At 38.7% G+C, this 21,946-nt stretch overlaps 1 protein-coding gene across 2 annotated transcripts in view; it reads left to right on the top strand.

Moving 5' to 3' along the window:
• ATG5 (autophagy related 5) overlaps positions 1-21,946 on the top strand; it is a 116,227-nt gene that overhangs the window by 60,061 nt on the left and 34,220 nt on the right. The window contains exon 8 of one of the 2 annotated variants that reach the window (XR_015914223.1): positions 9,863-10,099. Coding sequence is in view for 1 of the 2 variants with exons in the window: in XM_088538332.1 (XP_088394458.1) it covers positions 9,863-9,999 (137 nt within the window). In the remaining variant the exon portion in view is untranslated. Of the gene's footprint in view, positions 1-9,862; positions 10,840-21,946 lie in introns of those variants that run through there. The other variant, XM_088538332.1, reaches the window with a different exon arrangement.

Below are 21,946 nucleotides of genomic sequence, written 5' to 3'. Positions count from 1 at the left end.
TGGGAAAAAAAAAAGTAAAATGAACTTTCAAGGAGAAAAAAAAAAAAAAAAGGATTTCTTGTGTGCGAACTATATTGCCTACTCATTAGAGAATTTATTTTTCAATGAGAGCAAGAGCCCGGAAGAAGCTAATGTAAGTATTTTAGCAAGGGTTTGTATTTCTCTGATAAACAGCACTCCCCTTCTGTTTGTGATCACAGGATGAAAGCTCTCTGAGCTTGTATATGTGCATTTTTACTGCTACATCATGTAGTGTGCTCTTAAGATTGAGATCTCATTACCCAGGAAGCTTTTCTGTCTAAGATTAATTGCCCTTTTAAAATCAGTGTTTGATGTATTCCTTTGGCTATATCCTGACTTGCTTTAACCCTCTTTGACCTGACCCCATTGACTGTTACCGCCATGGCTGAAGCAGAAATCCTTCAGCATGATGTATGCAGCACAGACTTGAGCCTGTGGTTTTTCACGTCGATGGATTCAATTAGCTGGGTTTTTACTGATCAGCCAAGCAGAGGTTAAAGAATTTGTCAGACATGGAAGAAAACTGTTCAGACTTTTAGGTTAATTGGGTAGCTCATCTCTATTTGCGTGTTTACTTTGCTTGCGAAGTGTTTACTCTGTTACATATCATAATCATGTTGCTAGAAGTAACATGAAAAAAATGCAAATGACTTTATTCTTCAGTTAGGTAGGAGAAGATACAAAATATAAAATAGCAACCAAGTAGGCTTTTGATCTGTATATATTTCCCAATTGCTTTTAGGGAAAAAGTTTTAAAACTGTAGTTATGTCTGAGTGTCCTTTCCTGAGCGTGGTTTATTAAACTGGGTAGTTGGACTAACAATTATCGTTATGGCTTGATGAATACAAGCAAACTTGCTTTTCAGTATTGTTATTTTGCTGCAACAGTAATCCTGCTTTGCTTTGTCTTGCTGAAGTCTTCATGTGATCAGCTTAAAAATATAAAATATGGATACTTATTAAAATTAAGAATATTTTGTAGGCATGATGTGAATTACAGGAACTTGAAAATGAAGCAAAATAGAGGTTGAAAGTTCAAGAATGCCAGTAAAAATATTTTAAAAATGTTTGTATGTTTACATACCATATAATATGGTTGTGTAGAGTTTGATATTCAGTTGTTTGGGGTAACCATACTGAAAACAATGACGTTCTAACAGTCCTTACAAGCTGTTAGCAGTAATAATCTTATTAATACCAGCCTTATAAGAAAAATCGTTATAAAGTGTTTTGATTTTTCAGGAACCATGCTGATTACATTTTAGCTTCCCAGCTGTATACAGAGATAGCCTTAATTTCTGGAGATCAGCTGTACAAAGTTTAGAGGGCAAGGAAACTTCAAATTCAATTAAGGGCACGGCACATGAAGGGGTTAACTCATTGCAAGTCAACTTGTCTGCAGTCTGAAAAGCTTCACTACTCCTAAAAGTGATTTAGCTCTCCCTCAGAAATGGCAAAGGTATTGGGGAGGAATTGTGCTCAATTTGTCACGCGTTCAGGCGCTTATCTTTCAGTACACACCTTGCCATTCCTTGTATATTTAAATGTATTGTGTGCTTGCCTGTTATATCCAACTAAGGCATGATTTGCCTTGAGCCTTGCCTTTGCTCACATGCGTATAGCCAAACTTTAACTTTCTGAATAAAAGTTTCAACTTCTAACTTCACGGTTCTGTGCAGGTCTGCTGCTGGTTCAGGGCTGAGGCCAAGTGGGGCAGTTGATTCTTAACCAGCAAAGGGAGAATAAGATTATCTTCCACAGGAAGAACAGAACGAAAATGGGGGGCATATCTGCCCGAAATCTAATTAGATTTTTTTGCATAGTATCTCAGGCCCAGCAATTGTTAAGTTCTCTGAAACTATTTTTTTTAACTGCTGAAGTGTAAGCTGTTTAAGGGAGAAAAAAAAAAAGTAAAGTTCTTTCATAAATTACGTTGGGGTTGTTTGTATTGCAACAGCACCAATTAAAAGCCTTTTATAAACAAAGAGGAATAAAAAAAATAAGCATAGCATTTGTTTCAATGCTCTAACTGCTTTTCGGGAATTGTATGAGCTATTCTATGGAAGGAAAAAATCCCCTTAGTTGCTATAGATTGTATTACTGTCAATATTAACATTTAGGGACTGCATGGAAAAGATTAAAGAAAGGTCTTCATACAACCTGGGCTTGCTACTGTTTGAGGCCAAATTTGCTTTCTCTAAAGGCTTTTTCAAAGGGTAATTTTTTTTCTAAATTGTTTACACACTGCTAAGAGATTATAAGAATAACCCAAGATCCAAAACCCAGTAAACTTGTGTTTATGGTGACTGCTTTAATCTGTATTTTTTGTAATTTTTTACTCATGGATATGTGGATATGTTACATCAGGGTGAAATTGAGGTAGATGACAACAGGAAATTACAAGAAGAAAAATCGTATGGGGAAGCAAGTGATGAATGAGGGTGTTGACCAGTATTTAATTTGTTCTCGATATTTAAACCTAATTACTATGAGTGATAAACCTGTACCCTAATCCAGTTTCATTTTGCAGACCAAGAAAGCTAGGAGCCTGCTACGATATACTCCAGGAATCTACCTTTTCTAATAGCGATTATGGAAAAACTTCTTTTCCTGTCCTTTCCTAGGTCACAAATGTCTAACGTAGGATATATTTATGCTGTGAATCTTTAACACTAGAAAATTATGTAAAGATCAGTCAAATGGCCTGTATTGAAGTGTGTAGAGAAATAGAGCACTAATTTAAGCATGGTGTCGAATCAGTGGCTAGGGACTTGAAGACATTGGTGTGTTGGAGGTATACTCGGTACTTTGCTTGGAGTGATGTTTTTGCAGTCAAGTTCTTTGCAAGAAACAGACTACATGGACGTTGACACTGATTTGGTCCTATCATAGCCTTTTGGGGTTAAAAAGCAGCAGCTTTTTTGTGAGTGGCTCTGGTCACCAAGGTGTCGTGGGTTGAAACTGAGGAGCAAGATGGGAATGACCAAGTACTGCAGAGTGGAGAGAGATTGATATTCTGAACTATTTCTTTTGAAGAATAATTCAAGCAGTCTTTTCTAAGTCATTATTTTGATTTTTTAAACAGTCTTATTCTGCTTTCCTACAAAGGGTTATTTGGTAAACCACTAAAACTTTGACATTCCTTTAAAAGGAAAGTTTTTAAAGAAAAATGCCAAGTTGTAGATCTCTTTACTATGAGTTGACTTTGAGGCCAGAAACGTAACACAGTTCAAACAGTCTGGGGTATTTGTGTACATATCAAGAATATCCAGAACTGAGAACACATATTTAAGCAAAACTTTGAGTTTAAGTTGAGCAATTGTTCTCATGTTACTGCCAGTTGTTCAGATGAGTTGTGTTCTCACACTGCTGCCATACCACTTAACCAGATCTATCTGATCATTCATTTATACCATTATTACTGGATTATAGCAAGGAAGTGCAAGATCTGCTCTGCCAAGTCACGTCTTATGGTGTGTTTGGAACAATGTTTTTTCCATATATAGTGTAATTTTGAGAAAAAAAGACTTGGTTGGAATAGTGGATATAAGGTATATTTCAGTGTGCAGGCTCCTCAGCCGAAGCAGCATCAGTGATTTTTCCCAAAGTCCAGCGAAATGTGTAGGCGTGGATGACCCATCACTTCCTACACCATCATGTTGAATGTCAACTTTCCAGTTCTTGAGGCAGAAGGTATGCTGAGATTGCTATGAAAAATTAGTCACTTTCTGCAATGGAACGTGTGACTGTAGTGATCTAAGACTGTGAAGTTATCAATTTTTACATGTAAAATATTTATATTCAGAAAAGAGGAGCTTAAAAATATTAAATGTCTGACAGGCTTGTGCTGAATTTATTCAAAGGAAAAGTAAATGATATTTGATCCTGAGATTAACCCAAGCTCTTTTTTTTTTTTTTGGCTGTGATTCCAATAAAATTGCATGTCCCAGAATAAGTAGGTAAGATTTGTTTGAAAGAACAGTTTATTTTTCTGTTCGAGATACTTATTCTGAAGTCATCATTACTGTGGAATCTGAACATCCTGCCATATTTCTGTGCTTTGTTGCTATTGCATGTCATGCTGGAAAACTGATTGCAGAAATGTTCCAGAATTATTATGATTTAATTTTATAAATGGAGACAACTGAAATAATGTTTTAACTTAAGTACCTATATATACGTACACATGTATATATTTAGGTTATTTATATACAGGATATATATATAAATAAAGCATCAATACTTCATTTATAAATGGATTGAAGACACTTTTGTACCTGGGTTCGCTGACTGATGCATCTGACTATAGTGAATATTGCAGTAGCAATGTGAAAATGTTTCATGATCATCCATTAGCTTAATCTTTTTGAGCTTATGGCTATTGTCTGAACGCAACATGCCGTCAAAATAATTATGAAGCAAATTTTGTTATAAATAATAGCTGATTGTTGTCAGTTTTAATTCCAGTCATTGGGTGGTTGTCAATTTTGAGCAGGTTTCTGTTGAAGGGTTAATACTTTTCATTAGTGTCTGTGCTAGTAGTTGGAACATCCCTATATCAAATTAAACTGTTATCTACGCAATTGAGGTTTGGGTTTTTTTTTAAAAAAAAATGTGGCAAGACAGTATGACTTGTTCTGCGCTGGAATGTTTTTTTTCCCCTTTTTGGAGATGTTGTCTGCTTAAAAGTACATGGAATGAAATAGGTTTTTCAAGTGCTTGTTTATTTATGTTCTTCTACTGATGTTCTTCAGTTCTTCAGATCATAAGGTTTGTCTGGGACTGTCCCTTCTCTGTATATCTTAGAATCATCAGCTTGAGGTGTATAGAGAGAGAATGGATAACTCTTCAGTCACTCTTCAGTTATTTTTTCTCACCCATGATAAGTGAGAATGTATTTGAATTTCTTTACTTGCTATGCAGTATAATCTTTTGTAAATGACTGTAGATAGTTTTGTATGCAATCATTTCTGTTAGACTGCAAGACTAGCCTTTTACAAGGAACTTTTTGTCTTTGATGGCCAGAGACTTGGTCCCAGATTGGCTTTAGGCTTTAAGGAAAAAAGGGCAGTAATATTTGTTAGTGATGAATGTAGCTGCATCTTCATGTGAAGCATGTTACTGAAAGTTAAATATTGGGTTAAAAAAAAAAAGGGAGGTCCCATCTCTTGTTGCTGAGCACATGCTGTCAAAGAGTGTGCTGACTGCTTCACAGTGATGGCTCTGAAATATCTGCCGCTCTGAGGAGCAGTAACGGGGAAGAGGGAAGCCGGCAAACCAGATCCACGGAAGGAGAATCACTTCCCTGTCACTCTGCCTTGAAATGAGTTTTCTCGCTGTCTGGTATAACATGTTGTCAGGAATACATTTATCTAATCTAGAAACGATTATGTGGTCCAGAGATGATCAAGAAGATACTTAGGTCCCATTTCTCTAGCTCTTTCAGCTGTGGCTAGTCCTGTAACATTATTCATAGCACTGCTACTGCATGGCATTTTCCTTGGTTATGTTCCCTCCTACATTTTAGCATCCTCCCCCGGTATAAGCCTATGCAAGAAGCACCTCATTAGAATTTTACAGGTCTTATTTTCCTTAGGATGTCTACAATAGGTCATCTGAAATGTCCCCAAAATGTATTAGTGTGCAGCATGTGAGCATAGTTTTATATCTTCCGCAGATGAAGTGCCCAGAAGCTTTGGCAGCAAATCTTAAAATCTCTTCTCATCTTAGGCCACGAGTAATTTAGTGCTCTCTGAATTTGTGCATTTTCACAAGGATAGCAAAGGAAAATCATTTAAGCCTGGGACATGCACCCTGATAGGAAATGACATTATAGGTCTTAAGGCTTTCTTGTAAGTGCTAAAAGAGTATTTATTACCTGTTTGTCACTTTGGTAATATAAAAATGCTTTGATCTTAAGTCAATAGTTATGTACACACATTATAAAATTTTCTATGGAACATTTATTGCCATGCTTTTATTTTTCTGATATTTCCATTATCCTCTTTCTTAATTTGCAACAGAATAAAATAAACCATCCTTCGGTTATATGATAGCCATTAGGTAATTCAGTTTTATCTCGGTTAAAAAAGAAAAATATAGGTGGGGTGACTGGAAAATTTTAAATCCTTGTTTTCAAGAAAACCAAGAGTCTTACTACCTTGCTGAATACTGTAAAGTAAAGACTGGCAGTTATGATCATCTCAGATGTGGACACTGTGTGCTACAAATAACTCTTTATTTGCCCCAGTTTTTACAGGCCTAGTCCAATGATATGATATTAAACTTAATTGCAACTAAATTATCTAAACCTTACACCACTCAAGTATACTTTGCTTAACAATTTGTAAACTTGTAACTTACAAATTCATTTTGTCAATCTTCTTGCAGTTTGGATTATCATAGAATAAGGGATGGGGAGAGAGGATACCGCTTGATGTGTCAGGATGCTACAAAGGACATCTGTATAAATACAGATGTAAACCAGGTGGATGAAGTTTCAGAAGAGCTAGCAAATCATCTAGAACTGAGATGACAGTGAAGTGGTGAATGCTAACTAGGCAGGTACCTGTTGAGAAAACGAGAATATTTTCCAGCAAATTCTTTTAACATATGGCTGTTGACGGGTTTTTGCTATAAAGTGGAAGAGCCATCTATTGAAAAATCTCTGCATGTGGTTCAAAAATGGGAAAATTATCAAAAACATGAAATTCGAAGAAAGCTTGGATGAATGTGTTTTTAAGAGGGAGAGCTTATGGTTCTTAGTAACAAAAGGAGGGGTAAAGGCTAAAGCAAAAACAATAGATTATGTGGAAAAAAAGCTACAGTAAATACAGAATGGGTGGATAAGATCTTGCTAGTCAAGCCTCAGGGGTAAAAGGAATTAAGAAGTGATGCCTTGTCAGAGATAATACCAAGGCACAAACACTGGTAATGCAGAGATGCAGACTCCAGTTAAACCTAAACTCTTCATTGACCTCTGAGACTTACTCAAGTTGCTGAGGAGCAGAATGAAAGATCTGTATGAGAAAGTGGGAACAAAAGTGGGTGGAAGCTGGGGATGGGAACATCCAGAAAGACTGCATTTCAAATCAAATTAGAGGCATCAAATTAGAGTGTATAAATATGCAGACACCACCTTAAAAAATCATGGTATGTAGTGAAAGAAAAATCAAGGGGTAAATACTTATCAGCTTTTCCTCCCATAACAAAAAGCTGATACTGAAGTTCTATGGTATTTCACCTATTTCTGCATAGGTTTCCAGTAAAAATAGTCAGTTGTACGTAGGCAGCTAGCATGGTACTAATGCCATATGGTGTAATCTGAATCTAGCCTAGACTGTTCATAAACATTGGTTAGTTAACAAGGACATGAGTAATGGCCCACTTGCATTTGACATGAACAGACTGGTTTCAAATTCATCTTATCTGTACCTTCAGTAGGCTGCAGGTATTGAAGATAAAGAGAACTTGTAGATATTCCTTGAATTCAGTAAAATTGGTCACTGCCAGCACATACTTGAATGAGAAACCTTATTTATTTATTTATTTTATTATTGTTATTCTAGAAGTAAAAAAAAATACCCAGGTAGCTTTTACAAGGAGAGTGATTACTAATGATTCACTGTTGAAAAGGAAATGAAGAATTGAATCATTCCTGAACAGACTTTTATCTGTCAGCCCAATAATAAGAATGCTCTTGTTAAAATCACAAATCACACAGCTATGGGGGCGACTGTAAGATATATTTAAGGACAGGATTAGGGCATAAAATCTGAAGAAAATGTAAAAATATATTTTTTCAGAGAAAAATGAGGACTAATATGTCTAAATTATTGTATAACTTTTGATGCATGATCAAATAATTTTGCAATAGTATCATGTTGGCATGTAGAGTGAAATTCTGTGCTTTGGGGATTTTATTTAAGTGTTGGTAAAGTTACTTTTTTCAGACGGTTGTTTTTTTCTAGCAGGTTACATAGTGCCAAAATCATTCTAGAGGAGTTCTGCCCATATATGCCAATTTGTTGTTACCAAAAAATTAACTGATAGCCCAAAATGTAAATGACTGTCATCAAATTGGACAACTTGTGGAATACCAGCGACAGGCTTTATTTTGAGAAGTGTCAAATATATATATGTGTGTGTGTGTGTGTGTATATATATATACATGCATATAAAATAACAAATAAAAAAAGAAGTGTTTTGAGGAGAATTGGTTGCCTTATTTAAAGAACCAAAAAGCCTAAAAAAAAAAGCCATGTCCCAACTGTTTTGTCAATCTTAGATACTAAAACAAGTATTTCTTTGAGAGTTTATATTCTTGCCTACCTGACTGCTAATGCTTCTGTCCAATAAAGCCTGTGTTTTATATTGGTTTGAAATCCCAGTAGTTTATTTTCAAAGGACAGTGACCCATTTTCTGATTTGTCTGCAGCAAAATATTTATGCTTAATTCAATGTGGTAACATGCATACTGTGTTACTTATGGAATCAAGCTGTATATGTTTTAACTGGGTGGTTGTACAGAATAAGGTACTCTATGTAGATGGTATATAACTAATATATGGGGCTAGAATTTGGACAAACCTGACTGCATCTTCAGGATGTATTATCACTAGCATAAAGTCAACAGAGATTCAAGGATAACTTGATAACAGGTACGGTTTAGGTTGTGCTGACATAGATGCCAGTTTACAGTATGTACTTCAGAAAGCTGAAAAATCACTTTATTGAACACAAGGAAGATTTTGTGTTTACCAAATAAGGATTATGCTGGAGATAGGGGAGCAGAATGAAAGAGGCAGTAACAGGTCCAGCCCCTCCTCAGCGCTGCTGAGCTCTTGGTCAGCACGGTTGTCTGGTGGGGCCTGTCCCTGCTTCTCGGGCAAGGGGCAGACAAGATGCCAGCTGGGGAAGGCAGTGGTATTTCTGAGCAGTCGCTGTGGTGGGTCCATGTGAGAATGCTGGAGCAGAGTATAAAAACAGTAAAAGGTCACTGTCTTTTTTCCTAACCATTATTTAGAGCATATTTCAAATGCTGTTCTCCTCTCGAGACTCTGAAATAAATTTTCATTTTGGGTTTTTTTTAGTTCATTTTGTGATAGTTATTTCAGTTGGTTTTGTTGGTTCCCATCATTTGAACCAGAGGATCAAAGTATTTGCATCCTTCGGGACAAGCATAAATAAAAAGAATTGAAATATTCTTAGAATATATTCCTGTCATACTGGGAATCATTTGTTAACATAGCTTTTCCACAAGATGAAACTAAGTGAGGAAAAGTTTGTGCCAACTTAGCATTTGAGTAATTCTTGACAATACTGTTAAGTATTTAAGATATAATTTGTGGCAAAGTAAAATCCCTTCAGGAGTAAGTGATTTTTGGTGATAGATATCATGACGTGTTCTGCTGAAAAAGCTGTATTACACGTAAAGTATTACATGTATTACATCCTAAAGCTGTTTTTTTTTTAGGAAGCTCAACCAATGTCCAAAGCAGGATCTGCACAAATCTCACATGGCTAAAACTTGGAGAGATGGATATGCCTTAACTGGGTGAACAGGAAGCTGTAGGAGAAAAAGTTGCTAGTAGTAGAGAGACACTTTCATTAAGTTTCGTTTTAACCATTTTTTTTTTCTTGGAATTAGTTTTAGCTCAAGGTTTCTGTTTTAGATAATACAATTCTCAGCTTTCTCCATACAAGTGTTTCTTGCTTTCCATTCTCTTAAATGTCAAGCTTGGTAGCACCCCAGTTCTGCCTATTGCAAGTTAGCTGTGTGTTTAATCTTTCTGTGAACTCTGAGAGGTGCCTTAGTGGTTTCTCTTTTTCTTTGAATTAGATGGAGAAAAGAAGACCCAAGTGATGATTCATGGAATTGAGCCAATGCTGGAAACACCACTGCAGTGGCTAAGTGAACATATGAGCTATCCAGATAACTTTCTTCACATCAGTATCATTCCCCGGCCTACCGATTGACACTCTGCTCTCCTGGTACAAGGATCATTCTCAAGCTCGAGTTATAAGAGCAGGTCAACTTTTTGCTCCTTGATGGAGGCAGGCGGACCGAAAAAAAATACTAAAACAAAAAGCAAAAAATGAAACAAAACAAAAGTCCTCACTGCTGCGAGCCAAACAGGAAGAGAGATCCTATCAGCAGATAGGGGCAATTGGGCTGATCTTACTCTGCATCACCACTGCTTTTCTTCCCTGCTGTAATTAAACTTGGGTTGCGATATGAAAGCCTTTAGAGGACTTCTGCAAGTCTGCTGTTTTCTTGTAAAATAGAATGAAGCTGAAACTGTCAGCTTGAAGAGCAAATGGAAATATGCCACTTGATTGTATTTCTGATTCACAAATAAACAGGGGTATTTCCTAAAGCGGTCGTGTTTCACCTTGGGGAGTGGAAACATTGGTTTAATTTTCTAGAAAGTTAGACACTGAGAGATTCAGTTACCAATAGCTTTTTGTAAAAGATCAAATTACTGTAAACCCATCTTTCCTTAATGAGAATTTCATGTTTACAGTATGTGTATTGGTATGCAAATGATCTTTTAACTTTGATAACAAGCAGTGAGAGATTTTAAAGTAAACCCATGAGCATGTTTTGTCATTTAAAAACATGCACAACTTAATAACTTACAAATACTTTTGATTTGTATGCAGTTACTTAATGTACTCCAGTATGTTTATTATTCAAACCAGTTTTCATAGAATAGCAATGATGTAGGGTAATTTGTCTCAGGATTTGTCACGGCATTTCTTTGTGCTCATCTATTTTTTTTCTGTGAGAATATTTTCTTAAATTAGTTTTAAAAGCTTTTTTTAAAAAAAAAAAAAGTAAATGGATGTTGCAAGCTATTGTATCCTGCTCTTTATTCTCATAGACTAGAAAACAGTTAAATCATAGTACGATGAGCAGATGTATTGCTTTTTAATAATTTTGAATTTTGGAAAGCTGAGGCTTTTCCAGCTAGTACTACTTTACATCTGAGTTTAGTTTTCTCCTGTGGTCCTTGGGTAACCAGTCTGAAATTTAAAAGCTTATAATCTCGTTGCATAGATTTTTCCTCAATTTAGCAGATGTATTTTTAGATTATTGGCTTGGATTTTTTATTTTTGTTTTTGTTTATGTATTTTTTTAGTGTTTGTTACCATTACAGCTGCTACTAGGATTCTGCCATTTTTCATGTTACACTGAATTCATCAAACTGTGCCATATTGTCTTGTCTCTATTTCTTTGGTTGTTTGTGGCACAAGATTATGTTTACTATAAACATCAAGTACATTTTCTAAACAAAACATGACATTTTTATTTGAAAAAAAAAAGTAGCTGTTAAAGTTCTTAGTGATCTTGGCTTGCAAATGTTGTGGCAGCTCCCGCTGCTGCTGCCATTCGCTTTGTTTCTCCTGCCTTTGTCGTAGGACATTTACCTATATCTGGAAAAGAAGAAACCAAGAATCCAATCAATCAAAAACCCCTTTAAAGAGTGAAGTCTTTGGTCGGGGGCAGAATTGAAGCGAGGAAAGCCCCGAGGGCACAAAAACCTCAATAAAACAAATAGCGTTTTATACACAAATGAGGAAATAGCACTGAGGAGAGCAATGGAGGGAGAAAAGTAACAGTGAATCGCCACTGTGTTCTGCAGGTCAAGAAGAATTTTTAAAATGAAACAAAATGATCTGTGTTTATGAAGAATTGAAATCCAATATTCTTACAGTGGGATGATTTGGTTGAATTATTCTAATTTTCAGCTCTGTTTGGAATCTTTGTTACAGTTTTGGATTGGCATCTAAAAACTTTTGCAGGCAGCCACATCTAAATATTCTGGAGAATTTCAACGTACTGCCGGTGAATAAAGGAAAAAAGGCATTTTTGTGGGGATAATTTTCCATTATTCAGGATAAAAGAGGCAGGGCGCTAAAAAGAAAAACTATAAGACTTTCTTTTATTTAAAGGTAAAATGGAGTAAGTCACTGCCTATTCTTATCCATATTCTTATCCACCAGCATTTAGATATCCAACTCTCTTTTCATGCCCTATGTTTGCTAGTAAATCCAACTTTTAAGGCCTGGCATGAAACGAACAATAAAAAGCTTGGCTTTAAGGCATACTCTTTCCTCTTATTTTAATTATTTAAACTTTATTAAAAAAAAAAAAAAAAGAAATAAAGTTTGAGTCTGTCTTTATTACCAGCTAAATAAGGATCTTTTTGTGGTGGAGTGACAGAAAGAAAACATTTACCAATGCTCAAGTAAGTAAATTTTGTGTTTATTTACGTATGCTGATAGAGTGATGTGTCTGAGCAAAAGGACTACATTACAAAAAGCATCTTTACTTTATCTGATTTTGATCATATGATTGTTTTTCTGTTTTATTTTCACTGTGTTACTGTGTGAATATTAGTAGCAAGATGTGAACAGTGGCAATAATTACATTTTCTTCAGTGTGAAATTCTATAACTTCTGAAGAAGCAGAATCAGTCCAAGCTGGTCCAAGTCCCACTAAAGCAATTTCTCCTGAGGTTGTTCCCTGTCTGTATCAAGGAAAACCACTCCTGAGCCGCGAGTTGGAGGAGCCGCGGAATAAGCTGGGATGGAGACGGATGAAACGGGTAAGTGCCGGGTGCCTGTGGCAGCCGCCCTGGGAGCCCTTTGGGACGGTCCCTCTGGGGGGTGTCCCCGGGGGCGTCCTCAGGGCTGCCAGCTGAGGAGCAGCCGTCGCCGTCACCCCCAGGATTGCTGATTTGGGGCACAATTATGGCGTTTTTCAGCGCCTTTCAGGACATCCAAGCAGCAAATCCTTGTTTGTGGCACCGGCGATGACTTCCACTTTGCTGCTTTTCCAATGTGTCAGTACTTAGGAAAATCCGCATCTCAGATGGATTAGTATATTGGCACATTCTTAGGCGTAACAAGTGACTCTTGGCTTTAGGCTGTCTTTTAAACAAACATGTAACATGCTTGCCAGGGGTAACTTAGCAAAGCAAGACGCTTACCAGAAATAAGGCAGATGAATCCTTTTTCTTGGTACTTTGCAAAATGAACATAATCCACATTGGTCTCTTTGTAACCTCTCCGAACAACCTAGGTTCATTTTGCTTACAAATGCAGCAATAATGCAGAGAACGTGTTTATGCAGAAGCTCCTCTGTGCAGAAGTTAGGACTGGTGGTACCCTTGCATAAGCCTACTATCGATACTGGTTTTAAAATTGTGCTAGAGAAAGAGCTAGGTTTGTGACAGGGAGTTTGTCTTCTGCGAGTGCCATTGCAGGGGGATCAAATGGGGAGTTTGAGTGACTCTCTGGTATGTGCCCACCACATTATCAAGCTTTTGCTCTCGGGCAAAAGCAAAGTTATTCTGAAAGGCCTTTGTGGAATAAATAGTATTAGTTTCTAGATGTGACAAAGTTTATTTCAGGGAAAAAATATTTCATGATTTAAAAATATTTATGATTCAAAGTTCGTGACTATCGAGGTAATTAAAAGGTGTTCAGAAAGTGGCTTAAGCCATTTATTTTGCAGTCTTTGGTTATTTGGACAGGGAAACGAGTTTCTGGGATGAATTGCCTTTTTTAATTCATATTTTTAACTAAGGATGGGAAAGCATCTGTATGGAGTTTTTTAGAAGATCAGACCCCATATAGAATGTTCTTTCAAAAATAAAGCAGGTAGGTGTCTGTTCTGTGTTAAGACTTTTGGTTTCGAGACAGTGCTGGTGACATTTCAAAATGTCATACTAAACCTCAGTAATATCGCTTTGGAGATGTAAAAAGTTGTGAAGTTTCAAATGCTCAGAAATAGATTTCAGATTTCTTTAGTTTTAAGTCATGCTGTTATGGTAGTCTGTGAGTTTAAATGATCATGAGAGGTGTGTTTGCTTTCCCTCCTTCCCCTTCCAGGCCTGCAAGGGTCGAGTAATTCAGTTATTTTAACTGCAAAAAGAAACACTAATTCTTTTTGCAAAGCTATGCAAACTGGTAAACGAACTGGTAGTTTTGTGGAAGTTCAGTTTTTATTTATGTGTGTATAAAATTGCTAGCTATTATATGAAGTTTAAAGGTATGGTTCCACCATGGTTCCGCATTGTTTAAATAGTATTTATGGTGAATTAAAAGCACTTTGAGCAGAATGAGAGGCAGTCAAAGGCCATGCTAAACCTGGACTTTGGAGGGGCTTGACTTCACTGCACTCAAAACTGCCAAAATGCATCAGATTTTAGAAAGGCACCTGCCTTTGAAGATGTTCAAAAGTCTTAATCCTTGCGTCATTTCACTAATACAGGTCAACAGAGGCAATAAAATGAATAAGCTGTGGGAACAAATGTATGATCTAGTTACTAAGGTACGTGGTATTGCCATCGTGGTGTCTGTGACGTCTCTGAGCTCATATGGTGGATGTGGCGAAGCTGCCACGTTGCATGTTTTGCTGCTCCTGGGATCTGGAGGATCATTCACTAGTTCTTGTGAAATATGTTTTGCAAGTTCACACACACATCTTAAAAGCTCCTAGATGTTAGGTCTTCCTTCAAAGAAAACTAGGTTGTGCTGGAAAAAAACAGTCAACAGCGTTATCTGAATCCTCCTTCCACCCCTTTTAATTGTCCTTGTCTTATGCATGAGACTTTTATGAGAAGCAGGGCTTTCGTATTTACCAGGTAATTAATTAGGAAGATGAAAAGCTGCTGCAGGGCCTTTTCTTTTTTCCCCTGCCCTGTTAGGTGCCTGCAAAGCTTCACCTGCTTTTGCTTGTGAGTCCTTGGGCCAGCGCCTGAAAGGGAGAGGCAGCAGTGAGAGTGCGAGGCCTGACGGGGCCGCGTTTCCTTACGCGGGTGTCACAAAACAGAGGGCACGGGGTGGTTCAGCAATGGGATCTTGGTGCCAGAGCGGGGCATGTGGATGGGATTCCCAGCTCTGAAGCTGCTTTTTTGTCAGGTTGGAAATGCTTTGTGGGCTCTCTTGAGGGCTCTACAAATGCAAAACAACCCAGAGAAGCTGTGTGATGTTTTGCAGGACTTTCTGCTTGCCCATGTTGGAATTTTGCTGCTTGGGATCAGTAGCGTCCCCACTGCTATTTAAAGATGATGCTTTTAATGTGGGAGCTGAGCAATGGCACTCGTGTATTTTCATCGGAATTAAAGATCAGAATGGAAACTGTTGGTCAGAAGCATGCATCTTGCACGCTCTTCTGGCTTTAATTAAAATAATCTGCACTTCAGAGGTTTGATTTCCATTGGTCATATGTATGCACACCCTCGCTGGATTTTTAAAATTTTTTTCCACGGTTCAAATTATCAAAATAGCTAATGGTCCTTCATCTCTAAAGTTTATCTGTGTGTGTTCAAGACAGGTCGGAGGCGGGATGAGACAGTGGGAGTGACCCCAGGGCTCCAAAGTGCTGCTCTGCCCAGGAAGTTGTGTGGGTTGTTCATTATTTCCACCGAGACCATCTCATTATTCTTAGTCCCTTACTTGCAAACTCCCTGTTTTCTAAATTTGCTTCCTCTTTTTTTTTTTTTTTTTTCTTTAATCCGTGACCTCAGCTGAGCAGAGATCAGCGCTCGCGCTGCCTCTCGCTCTGAAGTGGTCGCCTTCGCCTCTCCTACGTGGGATAGCACTAACTGACAAAGCGAACATGACTAAAACCCAGCTCCTGGAGCACTCTGTGACCCTTCTCTTGAGCTTCTCCTCCCGCTTCTGAAGCGCAAGATGTTTTTTGCTGGCTGTCACCACAAACTGGGTAGCCCTGGGTAAGGAAGCAGTGAGGAGAGATGTGTAAGGGAGGGAAGAGGACAACGAGAAGAGCAAACAGTGAAGATGGTGCTTGAGAGAGCAGCAGCTAGTGGGGAGGGAAATGACAGCGCTGGAGTCCTTATCTCGCCACGATTTCATGTTTGCTCATAACCCTGGAGCTTCCACCTTGTGTTGGCCTTTCCTTCCTTGCAGGAACCTGGCTGCTGGCTTTCATGTGCTAAGTGCAGCGTCTCACACCTCTAGTCTTTCATGGTTCTGCGGCTCCCTGGGCAAGCAACATAATTCAGGGGAAATATTTAACCTATATTTTCACATGTTGCTTAAAAAGGCCCTTATATTAAAAACTTTTGTCTCAGGACATTTTCCTTTGCATCAGATCCTAGAAGCAGGAAATGGTGCACAAAGCGTAGGTGAGGTTTGCACAGCCACTTCTTGTTGCTGGTTCCTGATAATGTTGTGGAAAACTGAATCACTTTTTTTTTTTTTTCCCTTCCACAGATGATGGATTCATTTGGGGAAGTTTGTGTCGTGGAAGATAATTTTACAGTTTTGAAGTAGCTTTTATACTTTTTTGAATATTTCATGCATAATAGCAGAATAAAGTTTCATTGTGTAAATAAATAGCAAAGCCCCAAACAAAACAGTTTTGATCAGTTTCTGTTTCATTTGCCTATCAGAATGAGGTGACGTTTTGTTTGGCTTAGTTGTAGGAAAAAGATATAATTGCTCCTAATCAGACTGTCGGAAGAGGGCATGTTGTTTTTAATCACTAGCTCTCTACACTTTGCCACCTTTAAATAAGAAATTGTACAAGGACTTTTACCTTTCTACTGTGCTAGGTTTTTGCTGAACCTTTCAGGCAGGTTTTCAGTCAGTCTGCTTCCTTATTGAAACTGTCCGGTTTTGCTTCAACACGTCTTAAACCTAAGGGCACTTGTTAGCTGTGCCCTTAGCCGAGGGAATCACTGGGACAATAGCCATTGTAGCAAAATAAATAAATAAAAATAAATCAGTGTAATGAATTGCTCAAGTGTCCTTTACAAAGAAATCAGTGTCTGTTTTCAGTGAAATAAGTGGTGTCCTAAATCTGGTCATGCGTTCGATTATTTCGGTGGTAGGAGGGTAAGATCCTAATGTGTTGTCTTACAGTTTCCTTGAACTATAGTGTGGGTGTTTCTCTGCCTGTCAGTGAGAGGAAGTACTTGGTCTTTATCTCTTGCTGAAAGGTGAATGGGTTCTGCTGAGGTTGCCTCCCTCTGGGAGATGTAGCAGGGAATCACATCCCCTCCAGCCTCCACTTTGGGGTTTGGTCTCTTGAAGTGAAGTCTGGGGTAAAAATCATTGATATCTCTGAAGCCTACCTATTTGCATCTTCCTCCTCTCCAATGTAGATGTCACCATTTTTCATAACATAGTCTGTTTTTTGTTACATGCTTTGCTCGATTGGAATTAAGGAAAGGAAAGGAAAAGGTGAAATATAGCTACTGGGTGTGAAGACAAATTCTTGAGCTATTGTTTCAGGGATTTCTGCAATTTAAGTCTTTCAAGTTTTTGAACCACACCTCTGGCAGACTTAGCCTGGGTAATCACAAACTGCTAGCTAGATAACAGGAGGTGTAAATTCAATTCACTTCAAAAATTGGCACTGAAGTAAATTGAAGTACTCACAAAGCTTTTTAGTTACTTCATTCACACATCTTGTACTGGCTTTGTGCAATCAGCTGTCTGTAAACTTTCAAAAAGAAAGATTAATCAAGGTCATGTGATGGCATATTGAGGAGGCCTCTAATAGCATTACACAACCCTCCTCCCGGCACCCTCTGCAGTCCTTGTGTGCAATTAGCAGTGCTTCAAAATCACATGCAGCTTCTGTTCCCAAACTTTTGATGCTAACAGGAGACTTGAGACTTAAAGGAAAAAGAAATGTTTATTTTTAAAGGGAGTTTATTTATCACTAGAAGATGCTGTAATAATCAAAGACATCCAGTTTGCGGTATCAGCAGGTAACTTTGCTGTGAGATGTTGCCCACATAAGATAAAAATGCATGCAAAGCATGTGTTATATTCAGGATTAAGAATGAACTGTAACAGGTTTAGCTGTTCTGCTTTCATCCTAATGTTTTGTGAAGAAACTCCATTGAGATGGATGTGCATGCCTTCAAATAAAGAGAAGATTCCTAACATCTTAAGGCATGGGCATGTGCCACGGTTGCCACATAATAAACAAGGGCGTTTGCTTTTCAGAGATTCCCAGAGATAGCTCTAACTTCTACCTCCGAAGGCAAACAAGTTGCTTATGTCTAGCATTGACAAGGGAGTGAGAGTGTGAAAATGAGTAATTATTGTGGATACCTTTACCCTAGAGTAGTCATTTCGAGTACCCGTTTGTTTTCTTCTTAGAGACTTGCTTATATCAAGCGGCTTTTGCATCATATAGAAAGGGTGTCAGTCAGTACTGGGGGAAGAATCTCCTTCAGAGAAAGAGATGACTATCATTCTTGTCCTGGTCTTTGGTCTTTTAATTTATGTCAGTGAAGCACTCCCCAACCTTCTAGTTCCCTGAGTTCATCCACATTGTTGCTTGCTCAGAACAGTCTGCTGCTTTATCTGGGTTCACAACTTTGCAGAGATGGATGTAAAGTTTGCTGCTCAGTTGCCCCTGAATCCTGCATCAGCATATGAAGAGTATCTCAGGAGTTCTTGGAGCTAACGCCAGAAGGAAGCTGAAAGCTAGAAGGAGCTAGACACAACTCTTGTGATGTAGCAGAATGCCAGGATCTCGAGTCCTGCATTTTAAATGGTTCTACAAATTTCTTGAGGCAGCAGAAAAGAAAGATTTCTTAGTCATATTTGTCTAGTGTTTGGTAAGGTGGGAAGGCAACTAGGGATTTTGCTATTGCTCATCCTAATGTGAGCACTTTGCACTTTGCAAGCAGAGTTCTTCAGTTTGTGCCATGGGGTGACAGCATGTGAAAGTTCTGCTTCCATTAGGACTTTTACTTCAGTTTTACTTGGGAGAATTAATTGGTAGAAGTTTAGGAATAAAAGATTTTGCATGCAAGTACTTTTTATGGTGGAAGGTCTTCCTCAAAGCTGAAGCATTTGCTGTATTTTCTAAAGAAGCCTTTGCCTCCCCTTCCTCATCCCTACCCCCAAAAAAGAAATTGGTTGATCTTGTTTGATTTTGATTCATCTTGATTAATTTGAGAGATTTTGATAAGAGATTATGATAAGGAGAATATTTTATCCCCGCCTCAACTTCTGGAGATCAGAATTGTCATAAAGAAGCCAAGTAGGTCTGGACTGTAGGTGAAATTTCAGTCTTTGATTATAGACAACATTTTATTGGAAAACTAGAATCAAATCCTTGAGCTGACAAGGGAGGAATTTAAGGCCCATACTGATGCCACATGGGTGCTTTGGATACAGTGAGTTGCAATGGGCGGAAGTTTCAAATAACCTGGAAGCAAGAAAATTATTATATTATTAGCCTGCCCGATTGGCAGGGCTGTTATGGATGTTGAAGGAACCCCAAAATCTCACACCAATGATTCACTTCATGAAAACAATGTCCTGACCCGCTCTTCCAGAGCTGTGTTATTTTGCTCATTTGCTACACTTTAAAAGGGGTGGAAGTCAGTTAAGGACACTCTGGTATCTGGGTGCCTCTGATATCAGGCACCAGCTTCTCTTTCCTTCTGTGGTCAGATAGAGCCACTGGAGAGAAACAGGAATAGTGTGGATTCCTGCAAGCCACAGGGAGCCTCGGCAAGTGAAGTGGCCATGAATCTGCTGTGGAAGAGGAACCAACTGGGATCGCTGCAGTGCTCAGCTATGGCGCTAGTATGTTGGTGTTCAATATCTCTAATGGTGGAGAGTCTGCAAAGGAAAGATGCTGTTGTTTTGCACTGTAAAGTTTAAAACACTGCAGTTTAAAGGGTATCTGATACAAAGCTGGCGTTTTGGTAAATGATGCGGCACCTGTAAAGTTTATTTATGGGAAAGCTCAGGACAACTCTTTCATATAGTACCACACTTAGTTAAGTGTTGTTTTCCTTATCTCAACTGATGTTCCTCTCAACCTGCTGAGTGGGTAGTTTAATGGGTGCTCTGTGGAAAATCACTGCAATGGCGGGTACTGTATCTGCACATCTTGTTTGCTTCCCAGCAATCAGGTATGACACCTTCCTGCAAGCAAGGCCATTCCCACTGGGCGCTTAGGGCTCTAAAGAAGAAAACGTTTATGCTGTAGCATTAAAGACAGACACTTTGTTTTAATCACTTGCCAGAACAGCTGAAAACAATTATTAATTAATAGGAAACATTGACTTTTAACTTTCCAAGCCCTTCTGAGAAGTGTCTGTGACAACTTGCATCTGGATTTATGAATTATTTGGATACAGTGAAAATGGGCATCATACTGCAAAGGTTGACTGCTTTAAATTCATTTTAAGTGTACACATAGCACTCTTAAAATTAATGTGTTTATAAACAAAATTGGTTCAGTTGAATGCCTTTTGTTCTCTTTTGGCTTCATTTGAAGCAATAACAAAAAACTGTGTCTGTTTGTGTATTTAACCAAAATGTTAAATGCAATTAAACTACCAAAAGAACGCAAAAAAAAATTATGAATAATAGAGGCAGCTCTTTCATAGCGTCTTTGGTATTTAGCACTATGGTTTGGAGAGTAGAAGGCAACTTTTTCACATCTCATAAATAATTAAAAAAAAATCTTTCAGTTGCCTTCTTTAATTTGAACCAGTGCAATGCAATACCATTTTCTTGCCTGCTTTGATATGGCTGAATTTAGTATATGTAGATAGGGAGAGGCAGCATCCTGGTTAGGGAGATTGTGCATCTAAATTTCCCTACTGGAAAACACTGTATCTGGCAATTGCAGCTCCCAGCAAATGAGAAGAATGGAATGAAAATCACAGCCCAAGGCAGAGCTGCTCTTTACTCTGGCTTGGGGAGGCTGCTGAGGATACATCACAGAATGACTGAGGTTGGAAGGGGCCTCTAGAGATCATCCAGTCCAGCCCCCCTGTTCCAGCAGGGACACCCAGTGCACGTGGCACAGGGTGGCATCCAAGTAGGTTTGGAAGATCTCCAGAGAAGGAGACTCCACAACCTCTCTGGGCAGTCTGGTCCAGGGCTCTGGCACCCTCACAGCAAAAAAAAACCTCTTTCTCACATGGAGGTGGAGCTTCCTGTGTTTCAGCTTGTACCCCTTGCCCCTTGTCCTGTCACTGGCCACCATCGAGAAGAGTTTGGCCCCATCCTCTCTATATTCTCCCCTCACACACTGATACATATTGGTCAGATCTCCTCTCTGTCTTCTTTTCTCCAGGCTAAACAGGCCCAGATCACTTAGTCTTTCCTCATGTGATAGATGCTCCAGTCCCTTAATCATCTTTGTGATCCTACACTGGACCCTTCTTAGAAGCCCAGAACTGCACACAATACTCCAGGTGCGGCCTCACCAGAGCAGAGGGGGAGGATCCCCTCCTTGACCTGCTGGCAATGCTCCTCCTGATGCAGGCCAGGATCCCATTGGCCTTCTTGGCCACGAGGGCACATTGCTGCCTCATGGTTAACCTGTCGTCAACCAGGACTCCCAAATCACTCCTCATGGACTTCTTTCCAGCAGGTCAACTCCTGATCTGTACTGGTGTCTGGGGTTATTCCTCCCCAGGTGCAGGGCATTCATCATGCAGACCTGCTGGTTCTGCCTCTCTTGTCAAACAAAACAGCAGAATTCCTAGGGCTATCAGAAGCGGTTAATATCCGAAAGATTTCAGCAAGATCAGATCACAGTAACTACTTCATTTTTGTAACTGAGAATCGTGAGACATCCCAGTAGGGTAATTGGCCTCTGGCCTGTCTGCTCATAGCCATCCACTTTCTGTTGACTAAGAAATATAAGGTGAATATTGTGGCTGCATGGATGCAGTTATATGGCAGACATATGGATGCACCAGCTTAAAAGTCAGAGGTAATGACACAAGTGACAGTGGCACCTCTCCCAGATAGTGACCAATAGTCACTACATTACTGGCCAATATCGCTACCCATATGAGTTGAACTCTGGCAATCACAGACTTTAGCTGTTGTTTATACTTGCTGGAGGTCCCCAGATTACTTTTTTTACTACATATAGTGGCTGTGTATA

The sequence above is a fragment of the Tinamus guttatus genome, unplaced genomic scaffold (assembly GCF_059628265.1).
Source record: "Tinamus guttatus ecotype Peru unplaced genomic scaffold, ASM5962826v1 Tinamus_guttatus_pri_ptg000046l, whole genome shotgun sequence".
NCBI classification, from domain to species: Eukaryota; Metazoa; Chordata; class Aves; order Tinamiformes; family Tinamidae; genus Tinamus; species Tinamus guttatus.
The sequence above is the reverse complement of the archived record's forward strand: the minus strand, read 5'-3'. Positions and strand labels throughout refer to the sequence as shown.